General features: G+C 47.1%; 1 protein-coding gene across 4 annotated transcripts in view; it reads left to right on the top strand.

Annotated features, from left to right (window-relative positions):
- The window catches only part of CLEC16A (C-type lectin domain containing 16A), a 217,154-nt gene that overhangs the window by 85,627 nt on the left and 112,652 nt on the right, over window positions 1-18,875 (top strand). For all 4 annotated transcript variants that reach the window (XM_084881113.1, XM_084881115.1, XM_084881114.1 and 1 more), the window contains exons 13-17: window positions 2,649-2,771; window positions 5,798-5,907; window positions 6,605-6,649; window positions 11,491-11,541; window positions 13,530-13,658. In XM_084881113.1, coding sequence (XP_084737239.1) covers window positions 2,649-2,771; window positions 5,798-5,907; window positions 6,605-6,649; window positions 11,491-11,541; window positions 13,530-13,658 — 458 coding nt within the window. The remainder of the gene's footprint in view (window positions 1-2,648; window positions 2,772-5,797; window positions 5,908-6,604; window positions 6,650-11,490; window positions 11,542-13,529; window positions 13,659-18,875) is intronic.

Here is an 18,875-nt window from a genome sequence, read left to right as displayed (position 1 = left end):
ACTTGCTCTGTGACCTTGGGGATGTGACATAACATCTCTTGTCCTTAATTTCCTCACTAAAGGAAGAGGTTACACTGGAACCTGGCCCTGCAAAGTTCTGGAAGGTTTTCACGTCCCCCAGGGCCCCCTGTCCCCTTCACAGAGCTGCCAGTTGAGGAAAGTCAGAATAACCTTGGAGTGTTTCTCTTCCTGTCGAGAGAAGATTTTGCCACAGATTTTTATCGTTTTTGATAAGTTCTAAGAAATTAGGGGCAATAATAGGAAAGAGACAAAATGGAGCTCACCATAGAAATTCAAGCCCTGGTCCGAGTAGTCTCTCCCTGCTTTTGCCGGCCACCACCACAGTCCCGAGGGAGCCAGCAGCAGGGCTCTGTTGAAGTGGGATGATAGATGGTTCAGCCATAAAGTTGGGCGGTGCTCTGGGCAGGCCGAAGAGCCATTTTTTCCCCAGAACCACTGACTGACAATTCCCAAAAGGGCCAGAAACTAAAAGATAGAGAGATGTTAAGACGGTGTTGACATCTCTGGGGAAAAAAAACAAATGCCAAAAAGATTTAGTTGACATTTGTGGCACTTAATATACCAGAATGCTTCGGAGTTAGACATTTCACATCAAAATGGAATATAGAATCCACAAATTAAATTTCCATTGCAGTCAGACTTTTTGACAGAAGCCATGGTGATGGGGCGTGAGAGAGAGAACTATCCAACTCAAGCCCTCCAGCCGTCCCTCACCCATGTCATCTCCTTGGCATGACTTAGCCTCAGGTTCAGAGCTGGAAGGAACTCAATAAAACAAGATATATTGTTATGGTTTCTTACGTCAATGCTGTGGGGGGAGTTACTTAGAATCCAGACAATCAGCTCTTCAATGCTATCCTCTACTATTTTGTCAATGTTCTAAATGAAGCGTCATCTGGTACTCAAGGGACTGTATTTCAAGAGTTCCCAGAAGTGCCACCTTCCCCCCTTTTGTAGGGTAACAGGAAGAGACGTGCTTCGAGCATAAACAATCTGTTCAGCTTTCCAGGCTTGGGTCAGAAGAAATGTTTGTTTAGAAATGTTAGTTGGGAAGTGTGTTTTTCCAGAGCTATCCTAGATGCAAGTGTGTTTTTCCAGCGCTTTCTTAGATGAGAGGATAAGGACTTGGAATGCCTCTCGTCCCACATTTGGCCTGTTGAAGTAGCCCTAACAGGTCTTCCTGTTGCCCCAGCTTTCGGGTCTGTTTTAGGGGAAATGTCGCTCTATTCACAATGAGACTGCGTGTTCCTCCCTCCTCCACCTCTCCCATCTTGTCTTTTCAAAGCTATTAGTTTGCACTGGAGAAAACATGTGCCACTCTGGATTTCACGGTATGTGTAGCTTTCTGTCATAAGGTCTAGCCTAGTCTCTCTGCAGTACCACCCCCTGACCCAGCATGGCACCTGCTGCTACAGCCTGTGGGTGTGTTTAGTGGTGGGCTCAGCTCTTTTGAGTTCCGTGTTAAGAGCTTGAGGTGTAATTGTTGGGTATGACTGTCCTTTCCTTTCTGTCAGGTCTCTGTTTCTCTAGGTCTGTGTCCCCCACTGTGGCTTGTGTCTCCTACAGGAGTGGCACCCAGACCTGGCACAAAATGGCAGCGAAGCACACTGTGTGAAAGTTACTCCATTCCATTTCCATTCCCTCTGGTTTCATCCAGAAGTGTGTTACCATACCTTTTAAGCACCTGCCAAGCTCCCTGTTTAACAGACAGAGCAGGCCTTAGGCCACAAGTAGCCAGTCAGTGGTCTTTGGCTAAAATGTAAAAACATTTTATTTTTATTTTGTTGTTGTTATAGTTACGGTCAGTATTGCAGCATCCTGATTTCCTATTGACATATAGTGATAGAAAATGTTTGTTTTATTTTTTTAAAGGTAAATTTGCTTTATATTATTACTACTAATAATATATATATATATATATATATATATATATATATATATTATTAATTTCAGTGAGGAAGGGAGAGGGAGAGAGAGAAACAATCAATGATGAGAGAGAATCATTGATCAGCTACTACCTGCATGCCTCACACTGGGGATCTGGCAGCAACCCGGGCATGTGCTCTGACCAGGAATTGAATCATGAATGAACTCCTGGCTCATAGGTTGATGCTCAACCACTGAGGGACTGGGCAGAAAATATATCCTATATAATAAAAGGGTGATATGCAAATCGACCAAACAGCAGAACAACCAGTTGCTATGATGCTCACTGACCACCAGGGGACAGATGCTCAACGCAGGAGCTGCCCATAGCCTACAGGCCCCGATCACCTCTCAGTCCCTTCCCCTGGCCTGGCAGGCTCTGATCGCCCGGTGGGTGTTAGTGGGGGCAGGGCCAGCTGCCGGCAGCCAGAGAATATGGCCCTGATCGCAGGCCAGGCCTCGGGACCATAACCATGCACAAATTTCGTGCACCAGGCCTCTAGTGTTTTAATATTTACCTAAGTTTCACTTACAGACAATTTGAAGGTTAGTTATAGTATGGACAGCACACAGTCGTGGCAGAAATCATGAGGATGCCCCGTGGATGGCCAAGGGTGGGGAAGCCCTGCTCTAATTGCCTTTTAGTATGCAGAGGGCTTGTGGTTCCACTTATTTACAGCTTGTTCCTTTCTCCATTCCAGGCATGGATCCTGAAAAACTAGAGCGAATCCAGCTCCCAGAGCCCAGTGCTGCTGAGAAGACCGTCTACAACCACCTACTGGCCGAAAGACTCATCAGGATCATGAACAGCGCTGCCCAGCCAGGTGCCTGGAGCAAGTTGGCTGTTCCCAGGGGTGGCGGAGTTAGAGGGATCAGGCCTCCACACCTGATCTTAGCAGATCCAGGCAGATCTCAGCCACTCCCTCTGGCATGCACATCCGTGACCTGGGTCTCCTCTCTTCCTCTCCCACCATGGTGTTGTTGCCAGATCCTGTCTTTCTGTCTCCTTTCCTACCCTTCTTTGGCCAGTTTTGCCAGTGTCTGTAGCCCTCATCTGGGGGTAGCCTAAGGCTGTGTTTGAGCTTGTGAGTGAGTGGGGAAAAAGATTTGGGTCAGATGCTTTTGATAATACAAGATGTGCCCAATGTCTGGCCGTGTTCTGGATTTTAGTCAACACTGACCTGCCACAGAAGGGCTACAAATAGCAGGCAGAAAGATCTAGCACAGTGATTCTCAATTGGAGTCAACTTTGCCTCCCAAGGGACATTTGGCAGAGTCCAGACATAGTTTATGTTGTAACAGCTTGAGAAGGTGGTGCAATTGGCATGGAGTGAGAGAGGCCAGGGGTGCTGCTAAACATACCAAATGCACAGGACAGCCCCACACAAAGGATTGTCTGACCCACAATGCCAACAGTGTCAGGGCTGGGAAACTCTGATTGCAAGGCAGATTCTCTGCAAAGGCAGAGAGAGGCTAGCAGGTTGGAGTGAATGCATGGGAAGGGGCTCTACTGAGATGCGGCCCGAATGAGAGAACTGAGCTAAGCCATCAGGAGCAATCCAGGGAGTAGGCCCAGGTCAGGCTCAGGGAGGGGGTTGTGATTGCAGACAAAAACTTGAAGAATACAGGGGAGTTGTTCCAACTAGTGGCAGAAGCACAGAGGAGTGCCCAGGAGGGAGTGCAGGTCTTGAAGAGCCAAGTCTATGGCCTAAAGAATGTCAGCAGGGGATCAGTAAACTCAACAAAGTATTTATTGAACTCTCCTTCATGCCACCACTGTGTGCATGATGGGGGCACTGGAAGTGTCCTTTGGAGCCACTGCTCATGGTCTGGAAGTCCCAGTGGTCTGGGGCTCCTTGTGAAGATGGAATCTGGAACTCAAGGTGGGTCAGGGCCAGAACTAACACTATGGCGCTCACAGGCATGTGGGTGTTTTTAAAGCCACAGAGAGAAGAGAGGCATGTGTAGGACAGAGCCCTGGGCCACTACAGATATCTGGAGGTGACAGGGTGGGCGAGCACAGGAGCCTGAACCAGGCCCCACATGGGAAGAAGTGGAGCGGGAGGGGTTGTCTTGGGTGGCAAGAAAGATGTGTGTAGCTCAGGACTATGGGGCACTCGGCAGGGTCAGTTTCTGCTGAGAAGACTGGTCAGGAAGGCAGAGTGTGTCCCTGAGGATGGTGGTCAAGAGGCAGTTGGCAGGAGCTGTGTGAACAGACGTGGCTTCGTGGTGGAGAAAGGTAGACTGGCCTGGATGTTGGGAGAGGAACCTCCAGGGTGGGCAGGGACAGCGGGCCTCTTGAGGGCCGGTGTGTGGAACAGCCTGCATTTCTGAAGAGAAGAGGTTGGGGCAGCTGAGAGGGACAGTCTGGAAGCTGTGTTGATGACTAAGGAGCTCACTGCTCCCTCTGTTTCCCTCATGAGATAAGCCCAGTGGGAGGAAGTCAGCTCATTGCGGCAGGAGCTTGCAAAGGGAGAAGGGTCTCGGTGGAGTATCCCATTCCATTTCCCTGAAGGCAGCAGAAGGGGTGTTTCTGACCTGCCAACTGTGCGGCTCAGTGGAGGTGCAGGCAGGAGTGACACTGAGCTCCGAAGAAACGACTGAACTCTGATGAAGGCAGGTGGGGGTGCCATGTTGGCAGGGCAGTGGCACAGAAGGGCTCGTTCTGGGGCAGTGGGGCTGTGGCAAGGAGAATGACTAAGCTGAGACTACCAGCCTTTTCCCACACAGCCCTGGGCTTGGATCATGCTGAGGAAGGCCTGTTTCTGCTTGCATAGAGGCTGCTCATTTTTGAGCAAACAATGCCCTCTTCTCACCTGTTTCCCATCTGACATGAGGCATCAAAGGATGGGTGGGGAGGTATGTCACGGTATATTTGCATTGATTTTTACTAGAGGCCCTCCTGGTCCCTGTTAATACAAACCAAACTCATTCTGGCTGAAACAATAAAAACAAAAACAAACTGTTGGCTTATGTAATTTCAGGTTGTTGGGCACTAGCTTCAGGCACAGCTGGATCCAGGGGCTCAAGCACTCTTTTCAAGGCAGTCTTTGGCCTCTGCAGCTTCTGTGTTGGCAAGTTAACTGCCAGCAGCTTCAGCCATCCCTTTCTCTGCTGGGGCCTTAGACATGCTCTGGAGAGACACTTGGGTAATCTGGTGGAAAAGGGGGGCTTGGGACTCAATTTGCAGAACACTTAACCAAAAATTGCAAACACTGGTAAGAATGGGGAAGTGGCCACTGTGGATTAAAATGCTTGTGCCACTCAGGGCCACACCACTATTCCTGTTCTCTCTGCAGCCCAAATAGTTCCAGCAAGTTGTGGAATTGAGCCTTACTAGCTCTGACTGACTCCCTTGTCAGTTCCCTACCTAATTACTATGATCCAGGATAGAGCAAACTGACCAGCCTGGGTGACGTGCCCACCCCTAAGATGTCAGAAGGGGACCAGCTCCACTCAAATCACATGTACAATAGTGGGGCTGGTGCTTTCCAAAGGAAAGTGGGGGTGCTCATTCCTGAAGAAGGGAAAGGAATGCTAGGCAAGCAAAGTAAGCACAGAGGCCATTTCCTAGACCTTCAGTACTAATTAATTAGTGCCTTCTTTTCCCTGTGTCCCCTCTCCCGATGAAGAGACTAAAGGGGAGTATTAGGTCTAAGCAGTTTTACTGGGAGCATTTAATTATAATTGATTGGGAAAAGGGTTGGCAAGGGTTGTCCCGCTGGAAGTCAGGAGCCTTGAACAGTCAGCTGGTCAGCTGACCTGTTAACCTCAAAGCTGGAAGGCAAGAAGCTGTGATTAAGGGCATGTAGCCCTGGGTTTGCAACGCTGACCCCGGTGTGCTCTGCAGATGGGAAGATCCGGTTGACGACACTGGAGCTGAGCTGCCTGCTCCTAAAGCAGCAAGTGGTGACCAGCACGGGCTGCATCATCAAGGACGTGCACCTGGCCTGTCTGGAGGTAAGGGACCTCCACACGCTCAGTGCCCGTGAGCCACTGCCACCGGGACAGTGAGGGAGCCTTGGTCCGTGTGGCCACAGCACCAGCAAGAAGCTGGGCCCACTGGCACCAATGCCCTGCGCAGCCCTGTTCCCACAGAATATCCCTATAATTTAGTAGTTCTGTTATAAATCATCTCCAGGAATAGAAATTCTTTTCGTATTATAAAAGTTTTATACATAGATGAACATGTACATGTATTTATAGTTTATTGTGCTAATATCTATATTTGTTGTTTTTAAATAGCTTACATGGTTTTCCCTTTATTTTCCATGTTTATTTTAGAAATTTAGAAGGTATAGTTGTTAAAAGTAACTATAGTTGACATTTTGGTGTGTGTATCTTTCTAGATACACAGATACTCAGATTTAAAAAAATAAAAATAGAGTCCTTATTTTATAACCCATTTCCCCTTATTTAGCTGTATATTAACAGCTTTCCATGTCACAATGAATCACCTATCCTCTGCTCATTTCTTATTTTGAGCTCTCTCTCTCTCTCTTTCTCTTTCTCCTTTCTCATTAAAAACCACTTATACTAGTAGATTAAGGATATTAGCCCCATATCTGTCTTATATCCACTCAGATTTTAGAATCAGTAATTTACCCAGTTCACTTGCCTCCATGACACCTGCCTCCACATCTTCCCTCTTTTACAGGGTGCGAGAGAAGAAAGCGTTCACCTACTGCGGCACTTTTATAAGGTAAACTGGCAGCGCCCGGGGCTCGGCAGGGTGGTATGTGTTGTATAAACAGGGTTGTGGAGTCTGCCTGTACACACAAAGGTTGCATGTCTTCAGTTGTTTTGCTACCTGTGGTTCCTGAGTCAAAATGCTCAATTTCATAATCTCCAGAGCAGTGGTCTCTCAACTTTTCTGCCCAGGCCCTCTTTATCAGTACAGCTTTCTAAGACTCACCCCTAGTGTGTGACAATTTGTTTATCAACTTGATATGAATTTGTTTATGGATGGATTCATATGTAAATTATGAATTATATCTATACCTGCACACATGACTAAATTATGCATATGAATTTACATATTCATAAATTATATTTGCTTATACATATAAAATTACTTATGAATTACATATGAACTTATGAATTCTATACATGTATATTATTTAGATACATTTTGCTGAGAAACTTCATACAGGCTTCCAAACATTTGTCATTAAGTTTAGTGAGATTTTGTCAAGACAAGGACCATCATGACTTGACAGTATCTGAAAAATTTATAGATTTGCATTTAGGTTCTAGGTGATTACTTTTTAAATATCTCATTGTGATGGTTTTGATTAACTCTTAGCCTAAAGCATAGTATATTACTTGGCAAAGCTCATCATTTGTCAGCAAGAGTGGATTAATCTGTGTGTCAAACTGTCTAGTAGATTTCTGTTTTTTTGGCCTCCACATCAGATCTCTCCAGATCCAGTTAATGATGGTTCCCCCAGTAATTTAACCGATGAAGAGATCCTCTTAGGAGATGGTGTCAATACTGCTGTTTCGTGCCTCTGTGCTTCATTTTTTGTATTCTCTCTAAACTTCTGTGGATTATATACATACTAGAGGCCCGTTGCACAAAGATTCATGCAATCGGCCTTCCTTCCCCTGGCTGCTGACACCCAGGATCTGACCGCTGCCTTCTGTCTTTGCTCCGGCCAGAGCCTTCAGTCTTCGCTCTGCCTGGAGCGCCACTCCTGTAGCTCCCTCTGCCCCCTGCCCTCTCCCTCATAGCAGGCTCCACACCTGCATGCATGCTGCCCAGAGGCCTGGAACGTCGGGGGTAGAGCTGCTGCCATCTTTGTTGTGTTAATTTGCATATGCACCCCTGATTGGCTGGTGGGCATTGCAGAGTGACAGTTAATTTGCATATTTCTCTTTTATTAGTGTAAAATACAAGAAGTCTTTCTTTGCAGGATACTCTTTTCTTTTAATTTACATGTAATCTTTTTAAAAAAATAACAACAACATTTATTTTGATTTCAGAGAGGGAGAGACAGAAAATCATCAATTGGCTGCCTCCTACATGTCCCCTACTGGGTATGGAGCCCACAACGTGGGCATGTGCCCTTGACTGGAATCAAACCCGGGACCCTTCAGTCCATAGGCCGACGCGCTCTATCCACCAGCCAGGGCTGCAGGACACTTTTTAAGCCACTGTCTATTATTGTCCATGTTCACTGAAATAAAGCCACCTCATGTAATCTGGAAATCCATCTCCCCAGTGTCTGGTGACCCCCTGCAACTGCAACACAATGGGCATGCCCAGATGAATGTGGCTCCCTTGTGGCCCCCAAACACTGGGGAGGAAATCCTAGTCTCCCCTTAGACCAGTGGTCGGCAAACTATGGCTCGCGAGCCACATGCAGCTCTTGGGCCCCTTTAGTGTGGCTCTTCCACAAAATACCACAGTCTGGGGAAGTCTGTTTTGAAGAAGTGGCATTAGAAGAAGTTTAAGTTTTAAAAATTTGGCTCTCAAAAGAAATTTCAATCGTTGTACTGTTTTGTTTTGTTTTTTTAAATATATTTTATTGATCTTTTACAGAGAGAAAGGGAGAGAGATAGAGAGCTAGAAACATCAATAAGAGAGAAACATCGACCAGCTGCCTCTTGCACACCCCTTACCGGGGATGTGCCCGCAACCAACGTACATGCCCCTGACCAGAATCGAACCTGGGACCTCTACCACTGAGCCAAACTGGTTTCGGTGCAATTGTTGTACTGTTGATATTTGGCTCTGTTGAGTAATGAGTTTGCCGACCACTGCCTTAGACCGTCCTAAGTGAGGATGTGTGTCCTCTAGCAAAGCTTTAAAGAAGGCAGAGACCTCATGCTTGCATCTGTCATCTTTGAGTCTCCAATGTAACTTGTATTTAGTGTATTTATCCCCTAGAAAGCTTCTGGATTGCAAAAACAGAAAAGACGTTAGTAAGCATTTTCTCCAAAGGTTTTTTTTTGTTTGTTTGTTTTGTTTGTGTTTTTTTTTTTTTTTTTTTTTTTTTACCATTGACAAAAGTGTTAGAGCTGAAACCGGTTTGGCTCAGTGGTAGAGTGTCGGTCTGCGGACTGAAAGGTCCCGGGTTCGATTCCGGTCAGGGGCATGTATGTTGGTTGCGGGCACATCCCCGGTAGGGGGTGTGCAAGAGGCAGCTGGTCGATGTTTCTCTCTCATCGACGTTTCTAGCTCTCTATCTCTCTTCCTTCCTCTCTGTAAAAAATCAATAAAATATATATTTTTTTAAAAAGTGTTAGAGGCACCTCTCACTGACAACAGAGCGGTGTTACCAGACAGCCCCCTGAGTCAGTGGGAGAGGGCTGTTTCCAACCTCAATCCTGTCATCTGATATAAATAAATTTATACTAGAGACCTTGATGTATTGTGGTAAAGCCAATTTATTAAAGCAATTAAAGCAAGCAAATTTATTAAAGAAGCATGGCAAGCAAATCTGTCATCCAGCCTAACACACACAGATGGACTCTCAGCTAATCTGAAGAGCGAGTTGGGTGAGGGTCCTGTAGACCCTCCTGTCTACAGACTTCAGAATTCCTTTGCTGAATATTTTGGTACGGGTTAATTCTCAAGGTCCCTTTTTACTTTGTTGTGGCCTTCCCAGAAATCTGGAGAAGCACCTGGCAACTTGATCTCGCCGAGCTTCAAGACTGCTAGCTTTTCTGCTTAGGGAATAAAAAGGCCTTTTTTCCCCCCTTTTTCCTTTCTCCTCCTTCCTCCATCTCTTATTAAGGAGGTTTTTAACCATTTGCTCTCAAGTGTCCTTGGCTGGGAAAGATAATGGCTTATTTACAAGCTGGCTGCAAATTGTCAACACTGGCCTTGTTTTGACTTTCCTGTCTCAGTTTCCCTATTTTCCTGCCCTGGAATCCTGTAACAAAAGGAGAGCTTATACTGCAGATTCTCTAATAGCATTTTGTTCAATGTCACTTTTTTATAATGTTGAGGGGAAGAAATCGATTCCTAGCCTGGGCCACCTGTGGAGTTTGCATGTTCTCCCCATGTCTGCAGAGGTTTTCTCTAGGGACTCCAGTTTCTCTCACATCTCAGAGATGTGCATGTGGGGAGACTGAGTGACTGCATTGTCCAGTCTGACTGCGTGTGGCTGTGTGAGTGGCCTGGGAAGGGCATTCTGTCCTGACCTGCCAGGGCAGGCAGCCACCTGCGACCCTGACCCAGAATAAGTGTGTTAGAAAAGAATGATCTGCCTGATTTTTATTAATGTTTCTTAAATGTTTAATATTAGAAGTGTTTTTAGGTTTTTATTTAGAAATGTGTGATGTTTCTGTGACCAGAGATTTGCCATAGGAACTTAACTCTTGTATATATCAATTGAGCCATAGTAAAATTGGTTTCATTTTATGTCATCTCACTGAAAGTCAGTTTCCTAGAACCTTTCGACAATGGTAAGTAAGGACTTGTATTTGAATTGTAGCTCCCTTCTCCCAACCCTGCTTTCTCTGTCTTTCATCCTAACTATAATATCTGAGAAGCTTTTGGGTTTTCAGGGGCTGTTATTTCTGTGGTTATTACCTGGTATTTACACCACACAAGAATATTCAAATTTATCTGTAGATCTGATAACTGGAAAAAAAATATATGAAGGACCTATTACTTTTCCCATATTGACTGTGTGTGGGATGTGTGTGCCAGAGAGAGAAAGGCGGGAGGGAAGGAGGGAGAGGTATTCAGGACTTATGAGAGAGATAGGACAGTTCTAATAGTCGTAATACATTCAGCTGGACCTCCCAGCCCCTCCCTAGCTGTGGTCCCGTCCAGTAGTGACCATAATGACTGTGAGCGCTAACACTTAGCCCTGATTGAGTGGCAGGCTCTGTGCTCAGCTTTTTATGTGTGCTTACTCATTTCATCTTCACAAAGACCCACACAGACAGGGGCTGCCATCCCAGTCTCTCAGGGAAACAAAGAGAGTCTCGATGAAGTAAAGCTGGGACTTGGCCCCTGGTTTATGTGTTGGAGTCAAGTTCACATACCAGCCTGTTTTGAGAGGGACTTCCTAGACAGTCCTCAAGGCTGCAGGAACTACAGAACCTCAAAGGCATGGCTCAAAAACAAACGGAGCAGGCCTATAATTTTAGTGTTAAGCATATTTAATTATACTCTTCCTTTCAGAGGTGTGGAGCCTCATGGTTTTAACATGGCAAGTTGACCAGGGTTCCCCTTTCCTCAACCATGCTCCACAAATAGAGGATGATAAACACTTGAAACGTTAACCATTTTAATATTTTAATTATCTATGGTGTTTTTTTGGTTTGTATTTTTAACTAACTGCCTTGACAGAATAAATCTAGCTACATATGCTTAAGCAAGAGAGAAAACCGTTGAGAGGTGCAATTTGATATCTAGGCTTTCATTGGAGCATGTGTTCGTGTTCACGTGTGCATTTTACTTGCTGGTGATTTACGAGAACCCTCTAATGAGAAACAGATGGTCTCAGAAGCCGTGAACTAAAGTTCATAATACTTAGTTGTTTATGGGGGGAAATATGCATAATTTTCTCTTCCCTCTTTTAGGGAGAAGAAATATTTTTGGATATGTTTGAAGACGAGTACAGGAGCATGACAGTAAGTGAGGGGCCAGAAGCACCTGTGTTCCCACAAAGCTTGCCCATCCAAACCAAGAGAGGGATGGAGGGAAGGAGGGAGGGAATGAGAGAGGAAGGGAGAGAGAAGAGAGGAAAGGAAAGGAGAGAGGAGAGAGCACTGACTTTGGGCTTTTTGCCCAGATTGCAGAGGTTGGTAGGGAGGTAAACTGGAAATGGTGATCCCCGGCACTGAGGAAATTTCCGATGACATTCACTCTCCCTGAGCTGGGCTGTGTCCTAAGACAGGTCAGGAAGGTTCACTTTGATATGAATAGTATTTGATTAAGGACTTACTCTGTGACAGGTGTGGAAAGCCTGTGACACATGTTAAATCTCTCATCCCCATGCCGACCCAGCGGAGTAGCTATCATTAGCCTCCTTTTACTGATAAGGAAAGGAGAGTCAGCTTAAATGAGATGCCCACATGTGCCAGCCAGAGAGGGGCAGAGCAACTCGCCCCTCAGCCCCAGCCCTTCTCTCTACATTATGCCACCTCCTTTGCCATGCCACCAGAATGTTCCGAAATGTTCCTTGAGTTGCAGTGCCAGCCCAAAGCCTTCCTTTTTTGCATCCAGCAGGCAGAATTGTGGGAAAAGATAGGTGTAGCAGATTGCAGCTTTCTCAGGGTTGCTCCTTTCTCTCCGCATCCCCAGCACCTGCCCCTTAGTTGGCACTCAATAGATGATAAATGATTTTTTCCATGGAAATTACTCACCGAAAAGTGAAGTGATTCGGGAAGTTTATAATAAGCCTAAGTGTTTAAAGTGTCCAAAAGGAAAAGGCAGGCAGCATGCACTAAGTGGCTCCCTGGCCCAATCACCAGGTTTCCAGACAGCTGGGCCTTCACCACAGCCTTGCTCTGCTTAGTTAGCTCTGGTTAGGAGGGACAAAAAAATGTGACTGAAGCCCACATTCTAAAAGACCCAAAAATAAGCTTGTGGTGCTTTAAGGAGTAAAATGAATTCTATAAAAAATGTACCTTTGTGAAATGTCATTCCTTTATGATGCCAGGCATAAATGAAGTGTCTCTGTCCAACTTGTGTACAGTAAAGGGTCAGTACTGATGCAACAGTTTCAGGAGGGGAGGTGACGTTACAGTGTCTTAGTGATCAGAGACGGTGGTGTGGAAGGAGGAGACAGCTCTGCCCCTGACCGGCCCAGTGGCTATGGACATCTGCCCTTCCTCTGAGCTCAGTGTCCCCCTCTGTGATAGGGGACCACACCAGCACCCACCATCCAGTAGGAAGTGAGCCTTGTGGTGCCTGCCACTTAGCAGATGCTCAATAAGTGGCTTTGTTCTGTTATCCCAGATAAGATGCTAAGGGGGCAAGGAAGATAGGGGGGATGTTGGTGCAAATCATAGGAGGTCTAGAGCCAGGTAAGCCTGCGTCTGTGTCTTGGTTCTGCCACCAGCCCACTGAGTGGGCCCAGATCCATTCCTCTACTTCTCTGAATCTTTTTTCTCATTCACAGATTGGGAAACATTCCCTCTGCAGTTGTTGGGGAGGGTTAAACAGGATCCTACATGCAAAGCCTTTAGCTTGTCGCCTGCCCCGTAGTCCGCTCTCCTTAAATGGAAGCTGCCGTCACTGTAACTGTGTCATTATAGCTGAAGTACCGAGAGGAGGAGGTGGACAGCAGTCATGTGGGCCAGGCCACCCTGAAGGGACCACAGTAACAGGACCAGCCTCCTTCCTGAGGACCCCCTCCCTTCTGGGTGGAGGGGAATGAGGATTAAGAAGCAAAGCTTTTCAGAGCAGGGAAGCCATTTCTCAAGAGCGCCAGAGCTGTCACTTCAAACAAAGGGGAAATCTGTACCTTAGAAACCAAAAAAAGGCCATCTCACACACCTGCCTGCCTCCAGGCTTCTCCTCGGTCTTAATCCAGGGTTCAGGTGCTGAACTACCTGTGTGACTTGCCCTGCCCCCTTCTCCTTCCAGTGAGGTCTCTGTGATGTCTCTCTTCCAGATGAAGCCCATGAACGTGGAATATCTCATGATGGACGTCTCCATCCTGCTGCCCCCCACGGGCACGCCACTGACGGGCATTGACTTTGTGAAGCGGCTGCCATGTGGTGACGTGGAGAGGACGCGGCGGGTGAGTGGGCACTGGATCTGGCCTCTCCTGGCAGCTGTCTGCCAGGACCACTCAGAGCAGGGGAGAAAGGTCTCTGATCAGGTCATGAGTCCGCCTTCCCACACAAGTGCAGATAGTAGGGAGACAGACAACACCTGCTACACCCCGCAAGAGGAGAAACTTCCCCAAGCAGCTGCCCTCTGCTAAAGCAGGGATTGGAATCCCATTGCATTTGGCACCGGGGTGGGTTGCAGGCAGGCTGCCTTCCTGGTGCAGCCCTCTCCCCTCCCCCCGAGCTTGGGAGAGGAAGCCAGGGGCCGGGTCTGCACAGGACGTGGGGGAGTGAGCAGAGCTAACACAGTGCAGGTGGGGCTGGCGTGGAATCAGCCCAGAGAGGCTTAGGACACCCCACGATGGTGTGTTGTTAAGGTATCTGAGTGATCTCGGGGTGAGGCACAACAATTGAAATGGTGGTTCTTGCCGGCCTGCGGGAGAGACCTGTGTGAAGGGTGGACTAGTTCTCAGAACCCAGCTGGAGTGTGTGCTTCCGTTATCAGCGTTATTTTCTGAAGCAGTCTCGCGGGGCTGTTCATGGTATTTTATCTCCCTCGTAAGATTACACTTTCTTTCTTAGAAAGCACCAAAACCTTTTCCTAGAAAATCATTCTCTGGAGACGTGAATGCTAGTGGATAAATTAGTGGAATTCATTGCACTCAACTCTCGTTATCGGCCTATATCTTTCTGAGTTAATCCTCTTGTAACCAGAGCAGCTGAGGTGTTTTAGGTTTTGGATTATGAGAAGCAGGTGGGACCTGCTAGATCTGCCTCAGACCAGAGGGTTCTGTGGCCTTCCTCCACCCCTCTGGCAATTTTGCCACAGAGGCCTGGGGGGGTTGGGGGCGGGGCAGAGGAAGTGGGACCCATGTGTCTTAAGTCAATCCACATTCTTTGCAGTCTGACCAAACCCACAGGCCTCACCACAGAACACGCCCTGTCCGAGCCAGTGACGCCTGCCTTCCGTGTGCTCCCAGCCAGCGCTGCAGGCCCTGCAGCAGGCACACGATTGTGTTTGTGGGTGGTGGTGTTTGCAATGGGCATTCTTGGCATCAGCTTTTACAAGAGACTGGTTCTGACAGGTGTGAGTCATAGCCTTCATGGTGCAGGCACGCTCACCCTTAGCCTTGGGTTGTTCTAAGACAGTGGTCTGCAAGCTCATTAGTCAACAGAGCTAAATATCAACAGTACAACGATTGAAATTTTTTTTGAGAGCTAAAAACTGACTTCTGTGCATGGGCAACGAAGTTTCAACCGCACTGTACGTGCACACCCACAGGTGGTATTTTGTAGAAGAACCACACTCAAGGGACCAAAGAGCCACGTGTGGCTCACGAGCCACTGTTTGCTGACCACTGGTCTAAGGGGTGCTCCCCAGCAAGGTGACAGTGAAGCTGCCCACCCGGTTGGGCTGCATGTCTCTGAGGTTCTCTAGTCTTTTGAGCCAGAAGGTGCAGCTCTCAGCGTTCACAGCCACTCTGGGCTGCATCCTGCCTCCTTTCTGGGACATGGTCCATCAGGCTTTGTTAACACTCACACGAGCTCCCATTCTTTATTATAAAGTGGATTGTTCATAGCAGTTCTTTAAATGAATTTTCTCACATCATTCTACAACTGTCCTAAGAGGTTGTCATTACTGTTATTTTCATCTTACTGAGGAAGAAACTGGGGCACCAAGAGGTTAAGTTATTTGCTCAAGGTCACCCAGCTATTAAGTAGCAGAGCCAGGCCCAGCTGGTGTGGCTCAGTGGTTGAGCATTGGCCTATGAACCAGGAGGTCACGGTTCAATTCTTAGTCAGGGCACATGCCCCCCCAGTTGCAGACTTGACCCCTGTAGGAGTGTGCAGGGGGCAGCCAATTAATGATTCTCTCTTACCATTAATGGTTTTTTAAATATATATTTTTATTGATTTTTTACAGAGAGAAAGAGAGAGGGATAGAAAGTTAGAAACATCGATTAGCTGCCTCTTGCACACCCCCTACTGGGGATATGTCCGCAACCAAGGTACATGCCCTTGACCGGAATCGAACCTGGGATCCTTGAGTCTGCAGGTCGACGTTCTACCCACTGAGCCAAACTGGTTTCAGCTCATTATTAATGTTTTTATTTCTCTCTCCCTCTCCCTTTCTCTATGAAATCAATAAAAATATATTTTTTTAAAAGTACCAGAGCCAGGATTCAGCTCAGTTGGGGTGGCATCAGAGCCACTCTGACTCACTGCTCCCTTCATTGTATATATTAGTGCTACTCAGCACTGGACACCAGGGATATAAGAAACAAGGAATCAGAATCTAGAGGGTGAGGGTGGGTAGAGCAGCATCAACCCATGTGGCTGGGGCTGTTAGGAACGGAACATGGGGTCAAGCCCCTAATCCAGGGGTCCTCAAACTTTTTAAAGTGGGGGCCAGATCACGGTCCCTCAGAGAGCTGGAGGGCCGGACTGTATGAACTACTAATTCCTACTGTAACACCTCGGCTGCGCTCACTGCCCAAAAAACCTGGCGGGCCGGATCAGACTCCTCTGCGGGCCGCATGTGGCCCGCGGGCCGTAGTTTGAAGACCCCTGAATCCTATCTGGGGAGAGGCAGGGAGCAGACACAAGAGGGATGTGGAACATTCCAGCACCAAGCAGGGACTGTGGCTGGAGCGAGAGTGAGGGAGGCTACATAGGAAGTGATGAGTTGAGGGGCTGGAGGAACAGGGGCCTCGTGAGACCCTTGGCCCTGTTAGCAGATTCCTGACACCGTGCTCTGCTGGCTTAGGGCAGACAGTCCCAATCCACAGGAGAAATGAGAGAAACTCGAGGCTGAGGCATATGGCAGAGGAAGGGTTGCCTGGGCTTTGGAGTTCCTGCTCCCTGGTAAGCCACTCTATCGATCTAGAAAGCAGCACGTGCCCGCCTTGCCAGAGATGTGAGGACTCAGTGAGAGGCAGAAACACTGGAAACCAGTGACAGTTCCTGATGACAGGGGTTTGCTTCTTCTCATTGCCCTTTACGGCTCACTTAGCTGCAAGTTCCCGGGGCTGTGCTGCCCACCTCCCTTGCCCCAGATATGTTACATAGTCCTAACTAATACCTGAAGCATGGACAGAACCTCTGGGCACATCTGGGCTTCCCTAGGGCCTTTGATCGGCTTTGTCTGACAAGTTTATAAAAGCAAATCCAGGGCCCGTGGATTAGAGCCAGAGAGAAGGTTGGTATTAAAGTAGGTTGGCCACCCGCAAGCACAGCCATCCAAGAAACTTCCCTTGTTTACTTCAAGAATCAATTTCTGTTTTCAGTCTAAGTATAGTTGGCATACAATATTATATTAGTTTCAGGTGTACAATATAGTGAAGAATTGGTTTCTGAAGGGGAATTTCCACCACTTAACTCAGTCCAGTTCCTATTGCAAGGTAGCTAGCTATTTGGAATCCTCCAGAAGCTTAGCTCCGCAGCCTGTTTCAGACATGAGAGCGCAGCGGTGTGCTTTGAATTTGAACTTAAGGAAGTGTATGGTTTAGCAAGCAATTGAGGGCTTATGTGGTTTGTTTCAAGTTCTTTGCTTGTATCCAAAGAACATTCCATTTCATCTTTTGGATTCAGAGGCTTTTTTTTTTCTTCTTCCCCCTACTAACTAGACTTTTCTAACTCTAGGAGGCTGAGCGTTTCAGAAATCCCACCCTTTATTTTCCTTAGGGACTTGTGAGAGAAGTTCAAACAACCAGACTGGTGAATCATTGCTAACTTGTACACTGTTCCTTCATACATGCATCAAAGAACCACTAGATTCCTGTGCCAAATGCTGGGGACCAGGGAAAATGTCGCTGCCTTCTGAACCTCCCATGAAATCGGGAGAGGTAAAGTTTATTAGCAAGTAAGCAAATGGCAAGTGTGTTGTCACTCCGCAGTAAAGGCTCTGAAGGAAAGGGGGCTGGCACTATCTTAGATATATAGCTATATTTCATAGGAGGAAGGCTCCTCCGACAAGGTTGAGACCTGAGCTGAAACTGAAGAGCGAGAAGGAGGCAGCCATGCAAAGACTGAAAGGAGGCACTTCCCAGATGAAGGCAACAGTGAGTGCAGAGTTTCTGATGGGGCAGAGCACCGCGTGTTCAAGGAGCGGGGTAACTGGAGCAGAGTGAGTGAAGGGGCCAGGAGGAGGGGGACGGGCTACCAGAGGAGGGATGCAGGGACTCGCAGGCCATGGAGAGGCACCTGGCAATAAAGTCATATTTTCCTCATGCATTTTGCAAATTACACTTTTTATCCTTTCATTTGACATCTTTATTAAGCATTTTCTAGATGCTAGGCACTATACAGGGGTCTTCAAACTACGGCCCGCGGGCCACATGCGGCCCGCAGAGGAGTCTGATCCGGCCCGCCAGGTTTTTTGGGCAGTGAGCGCAGCCGAGGTGTTACAGTAGGAATTAGTAGTTCATATAGTCTGGCCCTCCAGCTCTCTGAGGGACCGTGATCTGGCCCCCACTTTAAAAAGTTTGAGGACCCCTGCTATAAGATGTAAGACTAGACAGTGAACAAATACTGTAATATAAGAAAGATCAAAATAGCAAGATTGTTGCTTGGTCATGACAGCTGAGAAGGGAAATTCATGTTGAAATGAGGGTCACAAGAACTACTGGGGTCTGATGAGAACACGAAAGCAGAACCTAAGACTTGGGCTGGACTTCCCCCTGTGCCAGGGGTATTTGAGAGAAAGCTCGTCAATCAATCCCAACTCTAGCTGTGTGACCTCAATCAAGTTACTTAATTTCTCTGTGCCTGAACTTCCTTGTGTGTCCTGCCTGTCAGCCCTTGCTCAAAGTAGATGAGAGAGTGACTGTGAGGTGACAGCCCAGTGCCTAGCAGGCAGTAAGCACTCAGGGAATGGTGGCTGAACACTGGTGGGGCATTCCAGCACCTTAGGTGGGAAAGGAATAGTCTTTATTGATCTAAATCTACCAAAGTTTAATGCTAAAGAAAAGAGCTTGGGAGACAATTTTTTGGTGGATATCAAACTCTGAATGTAAGACACTAGCCATTTTTATGTTAATAATCTTGGAAAACATTATGAAGTAGATTATTTGCATAAAGTTTTATTTGTCCCTGCATTCTATTTCCCTGTTCTCTTGTGAAACCACAAACAATTTTTGTTTATCACTACTGGCCTTGAGGAAATAGGATATTTTGCTTTACTTCTT

The sequence above is a fragment of the Pipistrellus hanaki genome (genome assembly GCF_964339955.1).
Source record: "Pipistrellus hanaki genome assembly, chromosome: 4".
NCBI lineage: Eukaryota > Metazoa > Chordata > Mammalia > Chiroptera > Vespertilionidae > Pipistrellus > Pipistrellus hanaki.
This window is presented reverse-complemented; position numbering and strand designations above follow the sequence as displayed.